We start from the raw sequence: 12606 nt of genomic DNA on the forward strand, positions 1-12606 counted from the left end.
GAAAATAACATAATTAGGTAGAAAAGGTATTTAAAACGTCTAAATAATAAATGTTTATTTCTTTTTAATAACTCACCGTGATTCTATACTGGAAGCACCGGTTCGCTCCTTGGTACTTGGCTTGCACCTATGTGTTAGTAATTTATCGCTAATTTAATACAGTTGGGTCGAACGGTGATACGGCTCACCTGCCACGGTCGTCAAACAGTGAAGAGTACTCAGTTCATCTTGCCATGAATTCAATTTCAAATTATTTTTTTATTTTCTTAAGTTTAACTTGTCAGTGACATGATAAAGCAGGGCTTGTATCTTTTGAACTATAATAGGTACCTGGCTGAAATTTTCGCAGATTATGTGTTATTCATAATTATAAACTCCCGGTTTCCAAACCGCAATGTCGCATAAAAAGAATAAAAATTTGTGGCTCCGGACAAACAAACAGGCACACATACACTTTCGCATTTATAATATTAGTGTGGATATTGCACATTATCTTACCATTTTTCTATCTCAATACAACGCAGATCTAATGTATAAACGTAACAAGTTTTAAATAGCCGTTACACGCGAGTACCATCCAACTTTATCCATACAAGAAGTTGCGTGGACGGAATAACAAAAGTTCTGTACGTCTTTGCTGTTAATTCTTTACATAATGTACGAAGTCTTCTCTGAGATTTCGTGTTAAACTCTTAACTGTATATTAAAGAAAAACAAAAATAAATTTAGGCTACATTTACCGGGAGTTTTCACACCTATTCGGTTACTAAAATAACATATCATACATCAATGCCTATTCGTGTTTGCATGTAGGTGTTCACCGAGAAATTCGTGACGGCGGTTCGGTTCCATACAACTACCCACTTTCTGGCGCGCGCAAATTTCCCAGTACATAATGTCGTGGCCAAATCTTAGAATTGATCATTTCATGATATAGTTTGGCCAATATCACAAGTTGGCCACATCTGATGTAGTGTGGCCAAATCAATGAACATAAAACGTTTAACGACATGAACAACTAAATGCATGATTAGTTCATGATATGGCCAAACGTTGGCAATCATATTGTAAAATTAGTAATATTATCCACCGGTAGTGGCACTGGTGTCGATTATATTTAAAACTTGATTGATATTATAATCGATACTCAATGTAATTGTACAATTTTACATATCGAATAGGTACATAATTTTGAACCTAATAAATTAATCGACTATTCGCATTTTCATTACACCATATAGCATGGGCAACGCCTACATTGACGATATGGCCAAACGTTGATTGAAATATCATTAAACGTTGACATTTCAACGATATGGTCAAATTAAGTTGGCTATTTCATGAAATTATCGAGCACATCATGAAATGGTCAATTTTAAGATCTGGCCACGACACATACCTAAACTAACATATTTTTCCCACCTGCAAAATAAATTTTGTCAAAATCGATAAGTTTGTTTTTTCCCCTAACATGCGTGCCATGTGATATTGTTCGTATTTTGACAGAACGACACGACTTATCAGGGTTCACATATTAGCACCAATCGACAAGACGACATAATTATATCGTCGGAATCGATAAAATGACCGTGACAAAATTTTATTCCGTTGCGCATGTTAGCCCTAAAGGAACTGGCAGACTATGGATTTGTTTCGATCCTGATAGACTCTCTTGGTTCATCCACATTCATCTATCGTTTCATATACACACAGAGTATATCATACCGGGAGTTTGCATACCTATTCGGTTACTAAAGTATGTTATATTATTATAAAAAGTCTCTAGAAGGGAAACTTTTACAATTTAAAATGTAAGAACATGTAAAAATAACACAATAAGTAATGTCATTTCACAGAACAATTTTAACATCACTCCTGTATCCCGAACAGGTAGGGAAAGGTAGTTAGTATACGTTAAGTATATACACCCACTTCTCACTACCTATGTAGCTATGTTTAGGCCTATTACATATTATAATTTTCCGTTTATTTATTTTTAAAATTTTCCATTTAAATTTGGAAATATTAAACACTCACTCGATTCGATTAATTTGTAATTGAAATTTGTATTATTTTGTCGTTTTATGCCGATGTGTATTCCTCATAATATTCTTAGGACTTCATACCAAGTGTGGTTGCAACTCGTTAAGAATTAGGGGCGTTTGTTTATTTGATGCGAGTTATTAATTATTCTCTCTGTTTTGCCAAATGCTAATTTCGGGCGCAAACAATAGCAAGATGCATGCATTGCTTCCCATTACGCAAGTAAATAACGTAAATTACTTTTAATTATTAAGTACTTACAAACTACTCTCAAGGTCCTACGGCCACGTACAATAAGATATGTTATATTAAACAAATCATCATCATCATCACCATAGCATTCTCTCGTTTTTGACAGGGTCCGCTTACCAAACCTGAAGATTTGATAGGTCCGGCTTTTTACAGAAGCGACTGCCTATCTAACCTTCCAACCCGCTTCCAAATCCAAGTCACTTACTTACCTCCGAAACGCTATTCTCGTGTATATAAGTTTCCTAACCTGCCCTCAGTTGTGATCCAAATATAAATTCAAACTCATAAAGACAAATTTATTGATTTAGAGGCCCAGCCGAGATTCGAACCTGTGACTTTACGATGTAAGTCACGCGTTTTCAGAACAGGGCTATCACTGAGTCTAGGAAAATTCTAGGAATAAACATGTTTTCTTGAATTTATTACGCCCGTCACGTTCCTAGCATTTAGAAATACCGTGTTTCCCCATTAGTCAACTGGGCGTTGTGAATTTATAATTATTTTACAGCATCCAGCTTCTTCGTTTTTAAATGACATTATATTTAAAAGTCGCCAAGTCGTTGAGTGGTAAAAACATGCTATTTCATGATGCTTAAGATAGTAGGCGAGTCATTTAGGAGAACAGAAATAGTCAAAATGATTAGTAATTGATATCACGTGGTGTCCTGGCTTTGTGGCCGGTTAATGGCAATAGGCTTGACCCCTACTACATGGAACTTAAACATAGCTGGCTTCCACCTAGACCTTCGGGAATACAAACGTGATAGATACTGTTATATTTCTAGACTTATTATGATGAAAAAGGACTTAATTTGTCTGTAATTATCTGTAAATGTCTCTCATGCAATTTCTTTTTCCATATTAAGTTTTTAACACAATGCTAACCAATCTCCAAAAAGTAAATTTATAAAATTCTTAATATTACAAATAAATATTTACTTATTCTATAAAACATTAAACATTAATTTTACAATAATATTTTGTAGAAAATATGCAGACGTTTTAAAATTTTGTGTAACGCGTAGCTATTGCTACGCCGTAGCACTCGGAGCAACTGCTACATGCACTATAAAAATGTTTTATAATGAACTCGAATTCGGAATTAGAACCTGCAATTTACGGAATTGATGCACGCGTTTTGACACTAAGATACTCACTAGGTCACCAGTCCATGGTGGCGCCACTAACACTAATGCAGTTATAATGTTTCAATTTTTACAATTTCCTCGCCTTATGGTTGTCTGGAAGAAATCGCTTTAAGCGATAAGGCCGCCATTTGCCATGTACCTAGTTAAGATTATTTTGTTATTATTTCTTTTTATTTTGGTGCAATAAAGTATATTTGTATTTAGTATAAATGTATCTCATCTGGTTCCGCAACCAATTTCTAACTGGTTACCGAATCCCGAATAATTTTCTGCTTGTGGCAACCATTAAGCTGTAATACTATGTAATATGTTGATATGGACTAGTTTCCGAAGTAAATATTTTGAATTTAAATTTATAACCAACCTAACATAGCATCACGCGTAAGTTATCCCCAGAGGCATAGGCAGAAGTATATATACATTTACCTCTATTTGTAGTCACAAGTTATATACATTATTTTTATAACATTTTCGTTATTCGGATTTATCTTAATTCTTTTATCTTGGCTACCTAGCTTATGACTTATTCAAGATAAACCTACGTATAGGTTTTTAATGCCGACGTAAGAGGATAATAGGAATTAGTGAAACAAAGGAAAAATTGTATTTCGGGAAAACAAATATGAAACAATAACAGTATTAAGGTCTTATCGAATTATGTATTAACGGTCACGGATTAGAGTAGGTAATATACCTATTCTATAGATACGCCTTACCCCGCACTTCACGCCTCTAATCATTTTTGGGGTGAGCTGAGGCAAAAATCAAACTATTATGATTATGAGATCATTTTGTATTAAGACCGAATGTTCTTCTAATATTCAAACACTATTGTTTATCTATTGTGTCTGGAAATCTCGACCTTACGACGTTAAAATTAAATTATGTTATTATGCAGTATTCTATTTTTAATTGCCGTTTGTAAAAATGTTTTTTTTTTTTGTAAAGAAACGGTAAAACTGAACGGAATAATATTTGAAAATCAAGAAACGAGCATTATCAGAACATTCGAGAACTTTCCATAGATTTTTTTGCAGACTAATAACATAATGCTTTGTCTCTGTTTTCGTGGATAGAATGAGCATTCACGTCTAAAAGCTGTCACAAAACTGGTTAAACACACGCACACAATAGGGAATTACTTAAATATATGTAAAAAAGACTAAAACCAGGTTAATGATAGTTAAATTAAGAGAACTTTAGACTCACAAGAGTAGGTAATTTGTCTATCCTGAGGGATGTTTTAGGAGATTGGGTTAAAGACCTCTTGGCGTGTTCAGTGAATTTTATGTCTTGGTATCATTAGATAAAACTTTGTACAATGTCACTTTTAAAGATTCACGCACTTTATACACACATACATTTCATGTCATCATCATCAGCCCATTAACGTCCCCACTGCTGGGGCACGGGCCTTCCCTATGGATGGATAGGGAGATCGGGCCTTAAACCATCACGCGGGCCCAGTGCGGATTGATGGTTATTAACGACTGCTAATGCAGCCGGGACCAACGGCTTAACGTGCCTTCCGAAGCACGGAGGAGCTCGAGATGAAAACTTTTTTTTGTGGTCACCCATCCTATGACCGGCCTTTGCGAAAGTTGCTTAACTTCAACAATCGCAGACCGAGCGCGTTTACCGCTGCGCCACCGAGCTCCTCAATTTCATGCTCCTCCTACATTTCATATAGGGTGGTGGAGTTCAAATGAAACTGGCTCGTAGTAATCTTCAACGCTTTATATTTTTCACACAAAAAAACAAAATACAGAGCACATCCTCGCTTCTAATGTAACCGCCGCCATCTCCCTTCCCCTTCTCTCTCTTTCCCTCTCACACTACTAAAGGACAAGTTCATAAAGTTCATCTTATACACTTCACATTCAGAATAATCTTGCATTCCCACATACATACATAAACAGCCTATATACATCTTGCTAATAAGCATAGGCCTCTCCTTAATCAACCGGAGAGGGCATGGAGTATACTCCACCACGCTGCTACATTGCGGTTTGGTGAAAGTGTTTTACGGGTAATACCCGAGGCCAACGGCTTAAAATACCCTCCGAAGCATAGAATCATTTTAGTCTTTCCCTCAAACAGGTGATTTCGACAGCCTATCTATATAGATCCTGAGCCTATCGTGAATAACAATGTACATGGCCTGAGAATGCCTTCGTAGTGTTATTTAAAGACTTATGTACCTTACAGTTCAATATTAAAGAGGAATATTTCTTCCTACCTACTGAGAATTAGGTAAAACGCCCAATACACATTTTAAATATGTAATAATTTTTACGATATTTGTTTTAGACATCGTTTTTGTTCGCTTGATAATTTTTGAGGTAGGTAATTTAAATAGGTATCCCATCAAAGACATAAATGTGAAATGAGAGCCAAGTTTAATATTACGATATACGTATGCCTCGGTTGTTGACTTCAACGACATAAGATGTGAGATCTAAATGGGTGCCAAGTTCAATGGTCAGTCCTGAAATTTATTCATAACAACAAAAATATAATTTCTTCTTATAACTTAAGAATCACCACTGGGCCCGCTTGGTGGTTTAAGGCCCTATCTCCCTATTCATCCATAGGGAAGGCCCGTGCCCCAGCAGTGGGGACGTTAATAGGCTGGTGACGATGATGATAACTTAAGATAATATATTGTAGCCTAAGGTCGGATTTGGCTAGTTTTTATAATAATATACAAAAGGTACTAGCTATAAAGCTAGCTGGTACCCGCGCTTTCGTTTGCGGGAAATCCTACTATTTATTTACTTATTTGCAACAGTAGTTAAAATAAAATTGTGAAAAGTAGATAATTCATTAAATCATACAACTGGACTATAACATTAAAACATGCATGCACATTTAGCCACTTATGCTATAATTATATTACACATAGGGGGTAGATAGGTTGCAGTAAACATATCAAAAACGAGCTCAAAACAAAAACTAATAATTACTATTAAAACTATAGAAGATTTATAAACACTTTGTAACCCCCTTTTATGTGTTAAATTTTACAAAGTCCCGTCTTAGTGAGCACAGCGTCCTAAAAAGATGAAATGATGACCTCATGCAAAATTTGAGATTCTCAGCACTAATAATTTCTAAAATTTCACGATTAGTTATTCAATAACTTTTCGCCCTTACATATGCAGGAGGTTCGTGACGTCGTAACGAAAATTTTGACGGATGATTCAGACCACGATTCGATACTTTATAATTCAGCTCATTATTCTAAGTTACTATCAAGTGGAATTTTCCGTCGCAAAACTATAGAGTTGAAAAAAGTACAAAAAGACGGAAAGCGACGTGAAGATCATCAATCAAACAAATATACCTTATTGCACAGAACTAAAATTCAACAATGAGACATAACACATGAATATAGTACAATCAACAACAAAAAAATCAATCAATCAGTGAATCATGGTCTGAATCATGCCTTAAAGTTCGCTACGATGTCACTAACATCCTGTGTTACACAGAATACGCTTCTAATTTTTCAGAGAAAGCAGAACCAGAAGTAATGTTAAAATATAAGTCACTCCAAAGACATGGTTGCGCCACCACAGTCCCACTATTAACAAAATATAATAGAAAGTACTTCACCTAGTAACGCAACAAAGTTTTCGGCAACCGAATCCCGAATGATTTCCCGCTAATGGTTCCCGTAGTATCCTATTGAGATAGGGCCCTAAGAGTATCAGTCAATAATATCGTCCTTACAACTTTTGGTTTGAATATTTATTGGCTTCCACTTAACGAAATGACTCAAATGTCAAAAGCAATAATGAACTCGAGTACAGTTTATTATCAGTAATTTCAAATTCAGAATGATTAATTAGTAATACGATCCAATGATGCCAACAATGTGATAATTACTTTTGAAATTTAGAAAGTAACCCGTGTTCGGCCTGTCAAGTTAATTTTCTCATTATTAACTCTATTCCTTTAGGATATAGATTGTTTTAGATATCACAAGCCAATAAGTACTTAGTTTAATGATTATTATCAAAATTAATTGACACTTTGAAAGTATTTTCATTACTTTAGAGTTGTCCAAGTAATCGCGTTCAAACTAAGTTGATGGACTAATGGTAGATGATGTGTTGATTGTCTATTTAAAATATCTGCTTTATACAGACTAAAATAACATAACATAATAAGCTACCTAATTGTACTACTACCTAACATAACTACATTTATGCTGCTATGAATTTTGGTACCTCCTTATTATGCTATTTCGTTTTGTTTTTATTGCTAAAAGATAAACATCTCGTTCTATTTTTAATATTTGATCGAAGTTTGCCATAATAATAACAGACTGGAAGTAGGTCCCACTCCATATCACAGCTCTATTGGACATCTTCGAGGAACTGAATAATAAAAGCACGGAGTTTGAATATCGAAGCTCTTTACAACATGAGGTCAATGTGGGGAAGACCGGCATACTGTTCTAAAATTTGAGTTTGACTAAGTTTATTGAAGAAGATATCATTTGTAGATCAAGTTATATGATCGGGTATGATAGATAATTTACTTGGCTATGTTTATAAGTCTAAATATAAGAGAAAGCGCCGTAATCTTTTGATATACAATCGTTTTTTTAAAACATGCCAAGTAGACGGTCTTCCAATGCAGTGTGAGGCAAGTCCGTCCACAAAAGAAAAAACGCATTATTAGTAAGAAATCGTAGGCCTAGACGTATGAAAATACTTTCAGGCGGTGAACCAGCAATGCCATTCTGATACGTACTTTACCGATTTATGAATAAGGCTTTCATTACACAGATAAATGATTATTTTGTAAAACAAGGCAAGACCGGCATATCTTTGGTGACAGTGGTTGTAAACATTTCGTCAAATTGTTTACCCGACTGCGGTGAAGCAAAGAGAGGGTTATGCGCTATGTATGTATGTATGTGTGTATACACGTTTGTTCCCTCCCAACCCCTGAAGCACTTATCAGAGTTAAACAAATGAGGTGTCACTAAAAAGCGTCTTGATTGTCTAGTGGTAGACTATGTGACGTACACATATTACTTAATATTAGGTATAAGTCAGTAAGATTTATAATTTGTGAACACACACAAACACAAAATATTAACAGAATGGGACACAAAATGCTATCTCACTAGTCTTGCATAAAATACGCTCTGCTGTAATAGTTGACAATGTCTGGATTGAGGCAAGATCGGCATATGACGGAGTTCCCTCTCTTAATGTAGACGGTCTTCCGAACTATTATATTTTCTAATTTAAAATTTCACATGGGTATAAATTCTAAATAAAAGCTATATTACTGCATTATGTTTAACGAATATATTAATGGATCAATAAATAACCTAAGTGATCAGAAAAACTTCTGAAAATCCTCCGATTTGCCACTTTTTTTGATCAAAAATCCGCCACTGGCCACTGCATTCTGAACCGCGAAATGGTAAAAAAAATTGCAGGACCGATATTGTCCAAACTAATCATACTAGCGCCGTCTACGGTTTTTAGTTCGGACTGGCTCTTTAGGGACTGTTTTATAGACAGAGACGTAAGGCGCTAGTTATTCAAATTTAGAAGTTATTTGCAATATACGGTCTTTTAGCCCAGACGGTCTTCCCCACATTGACTTATGTGTGTATTCAATTTATCATGTTCTAAATTTAAAAAATATATTTTCCAAGGCCTGAGCTATTTTTATTTGGTCAATTAAAAAATAATACGTAACGTGAAAGTAGGTTGCGACTGCAGAGGTTTTAATAATATTCTTTTGTGACTGGCAGTCGCCGTATTGTCGGCGGGTGTCGGATTTCGTTTGTTTCATTTTGTTGGTCATGGTCCTTGTTCGCTGTCTATCGGTACATAGACAAAAAAAAAACAAAATTTACCGTAATGTTTACTGTCTAATTATTTATTTGTACTCTCGTGTGTAAGTTTTTATTACGTGTTTTAACAAAGAGAAAATTTAAATTAAAGCTCTTTGTGAGTTTCCCTAAGCACGGGTTTAAGTGCTTTAAAAACAAAAAAACCGTGTTTTGTTTTATGTTTGTTGCTGTGGTGTTTCTATATAGTAAATGTTGCTTTCTTACATATTGTAAAACATAACAGCCTCCGTGGTCTAGTGGTTAGAGCGTTAAGCTCACGATCTGGAGGTCCGGGTTCGATTCCCGATGGGGACATTGTCGAAATCACTTTGTGAGGCTGTCCTTTGTTTGGTAAGGACTTTTCAGGCTTGAATCACCTGATTGTCCGAAAATGTAAGATGATTCCGTACTTCAGAGGGCACGTTAAGCCGTTTGTCCCGGCTATTATTATTTCATCTCTGCCAACCCGCATAGGAGCAGCGTGGTGGAGTATGCTCCATACCTGTAGGTACCGGTTGATTGAGGGGAGGTCTGTATTGTAAAACATAGTAATTACAGTCCACACCTTTCGCTCACTAATAGTATGTATATTATTTGGAAATTCGTATAATTTTCGGCGTAGCAATATGACGTCACATCTCTATCAATATTACTGGCATTAACTATTATAAAGTTAGTACTGCCCTTTAAAACAAACAATCGGGATATGCACGCTCCAACGCGTGCGTTAACGAGTTATTGAAGTGCTAATTAGTTAACGTATCCAACTGTTATAATTCGCTTAACGTTATAACGCTATTTAGTGATAACGATAACGCTTAATCCAGGGCTTTGTTGCAACACTCTACAATGGTTCAACAGCTTTTTTAGATTAGATTAGAAATGTGAAATAAATATTGCCACTTCTGATTTGTCATCACAGACTATAGTTACCATGTATTACAGTTTTGAGTATCATGTACAGTCATGAGCAATGTTATGTACCCACTTTAGAACACTGTCGCACTATCATATTTGATAATTAATGAGGCTTACGGTTTAAATTGTGAAAAAAAGTTAATGTGACATGGTTGCAAAGTGTATACATATTAGTACTCGTGACCGTACCCACTTTACCCTGTCGCACTATCATATTTGACATTTAATGTGATTTACGGTTTAATTTGTTAAAAAAGTTATTGTGACATGGTATCAAAGTGTATACATATTAGTACTCGTGACCGTACCTAGTTAAAAAGTAGAATGGAATAGAAATTGTTTATGACAAAAGGACACACAAAAACAATACAATGTGATACCAGGGTTGATGAGGTTGGTTATCCACCTCATAACCCACGCGATAGAAGTAGAAAAAGAATAATAAGTGACTGAACATGGAAATTCTTTTATATTCGGAAGTGTGATGATTGTTGAAGGACATTAAGAAAATAAAAGTGCTTGAAGTATTTTTTTATTTAGTATATTCGAAACGACGGGTGGTTTAGTGGTTTACCACAAAATTATAATGGGGTGTACCTATCCTTACTGTTTCTGTGCTTTGCAACTGAAAGAATTCTATCTTTATCTAATTCTCTTCCATTTCTGTATTTCTCTTGTCTCTTTTCCATGCTATTTAATTATTAGATATTATCGTCTCTTTTTTTCTCAAGATAACCTACGTGTTACTTCTCACAATATCCCTATAATTAGTAAAGGAAGATACATTTTCGTAAAAATATCCCATTGTATAAAAAATATATATTCAAAGAAAGCAAAATTAATTATTAAATTGTAAATAAATTGTCTCGTAATGATTATTTTTACTTAAGTAATTAAAGATTCTTAATAAAATACTAAAGTACCTTGGTCGTGTGTGAGTAGTGATGTGCAGAATACTATATCGACATCGATATATTGGCAGGATTGACCGCCGAGATGTCGCGGACGGCGAGCGGGTCGATCCAGATTTGTTAGACCGCGCCGTCAGGCTGCTTCAACTTCACAACCTAGACCGCATTTACTCCTACCACACCCGACCAAGGTACGATAGTCGATGTTTCCCGGTTTCCCCTCACTAGTAGGCAGGGCTTGTAGACCGTAGGATTATAGTGGTATTTTTGCACAGACTAGTTGGAACAAGGTTACACTGTCAGCATTTTATCAGTTGAGTAGACGTATTTATGGTCTGGATTGATGGCTCGGAGTGATGAAAATAATCATCCGTCAGCTTAACATCAGTCTTGACTCGTGTCTGATGCTCAGCTGATAGATGATTGTTATCATCAGTTCGGACCGTCAATCCGTATCCCATCAGCCTTTAGCTAATTTGGCTGATGAAGTACTGATCAGGTGAGCTTGGGCAAGCGCGCTGTAACTCAGCTTTAGCTTCACAACCTACCAACTACTTCTACCTACCAAAGCCGACCAAGGTAAGGTAGTCGATGTTTCCCCTTACTAGTAGTCAGGGCTTATAAACCGATAGCAGTGTAGTGAATTATTAGCGTGGTGAATAAATTCGCTTATCTGTATAGAATATTTTGACTGAACGGCTTCATTGGCCTAGTAGTTAGAGCGGTTGATCTACGCTTTTCATTCACTCCTCCTCCTGTCTTCTTCTTCCTGTTCCTCTCCTATCGGAGGTAAGACCGCATCAGGGCCATTCTTATTTTGAATACATATACATAAACTCACACCCGTAATCCATAATAGGGTGGGCACACCCACAAGTCATCAAAGACAACTTGCAGCCACTGTTGATACGATGTCGTAAGCTGGATATTATGAACCTTATGGTGATAAGGGATCAGCTTATCGCCCATAACTTTAGTTCATCATGTTAGAGGACACAATTCCTCTGTCGGGTTTTACGACATGCCCGGAAAATAAAAAGCTGAACGTGTTTTATGTTTTTTATTGGCTCTTAGAACAGCATAGAAGTATTTTGGATACAGCAGCTCTAAAAACCGTGGTGGTATTGCAGCCAATCCAATTCCTCAAGTTCGTTAGCCAAGAGTTCAGCCTAATGTCAGTATTTTGTTTTTTAAGCATTATCCTCAGTCCAAAAGAGAAATATAACGAACTTTCTAAAATAACGTAATAAACTTCAAGGTTTAAATTTGATATTTATAGACGTAATTGGATAATTCTTTTACCGACCCTTTAATAGGATAAGGTTAGGCCCTTATGGGTGTCTTTGGTGTTTATTTGGGGAAATTAAATTATTCGTAGACTAGTTCACCGTTCGAGTTGTCCTTGACACGTGAACTGAATTAAGGTAATTATATTTTAATAAAAACACATAATAACGGGTTCTTACTG

General features: G+C 35.7%; 1 protein-coding gene across 1 annotated transcript in view; it reads left to right on the forward strand.

Annotated features, from left to right (window-relative positions):
- LOC126370324 (uncharacterized) overlaps nt 1-12606 on the forward strand; it is a 42874-nt gene that overhangs the window by 23557 nt on the left and 6711 nt on the right. Inside the window, exon 3 of the mRNA XM_050015176.1 lies at nt 11210-11329. Within this exon, the coding sequence (XP_049871133.1) occupies nt 11210-11329 (120 nt within the window). The remainder of the gene's footprint in view (nt 1-11209; nt 11330-12606) is intronic.

This window comes from Pectinophora gossypiella, chromosome 10 (genome assembly GCF_024362695.1).
Source record: "Pectinophora gossypiella chromosome 10, ilPecGoss1.1, whole genome shotgun sequence".
Lineage (NCBI taxonomy): Eukaryota > Metazoa > Arthropoda > Insecta > Lepidoptera > Gelechiidae > Pectinophora > Pectinophora gossypiella.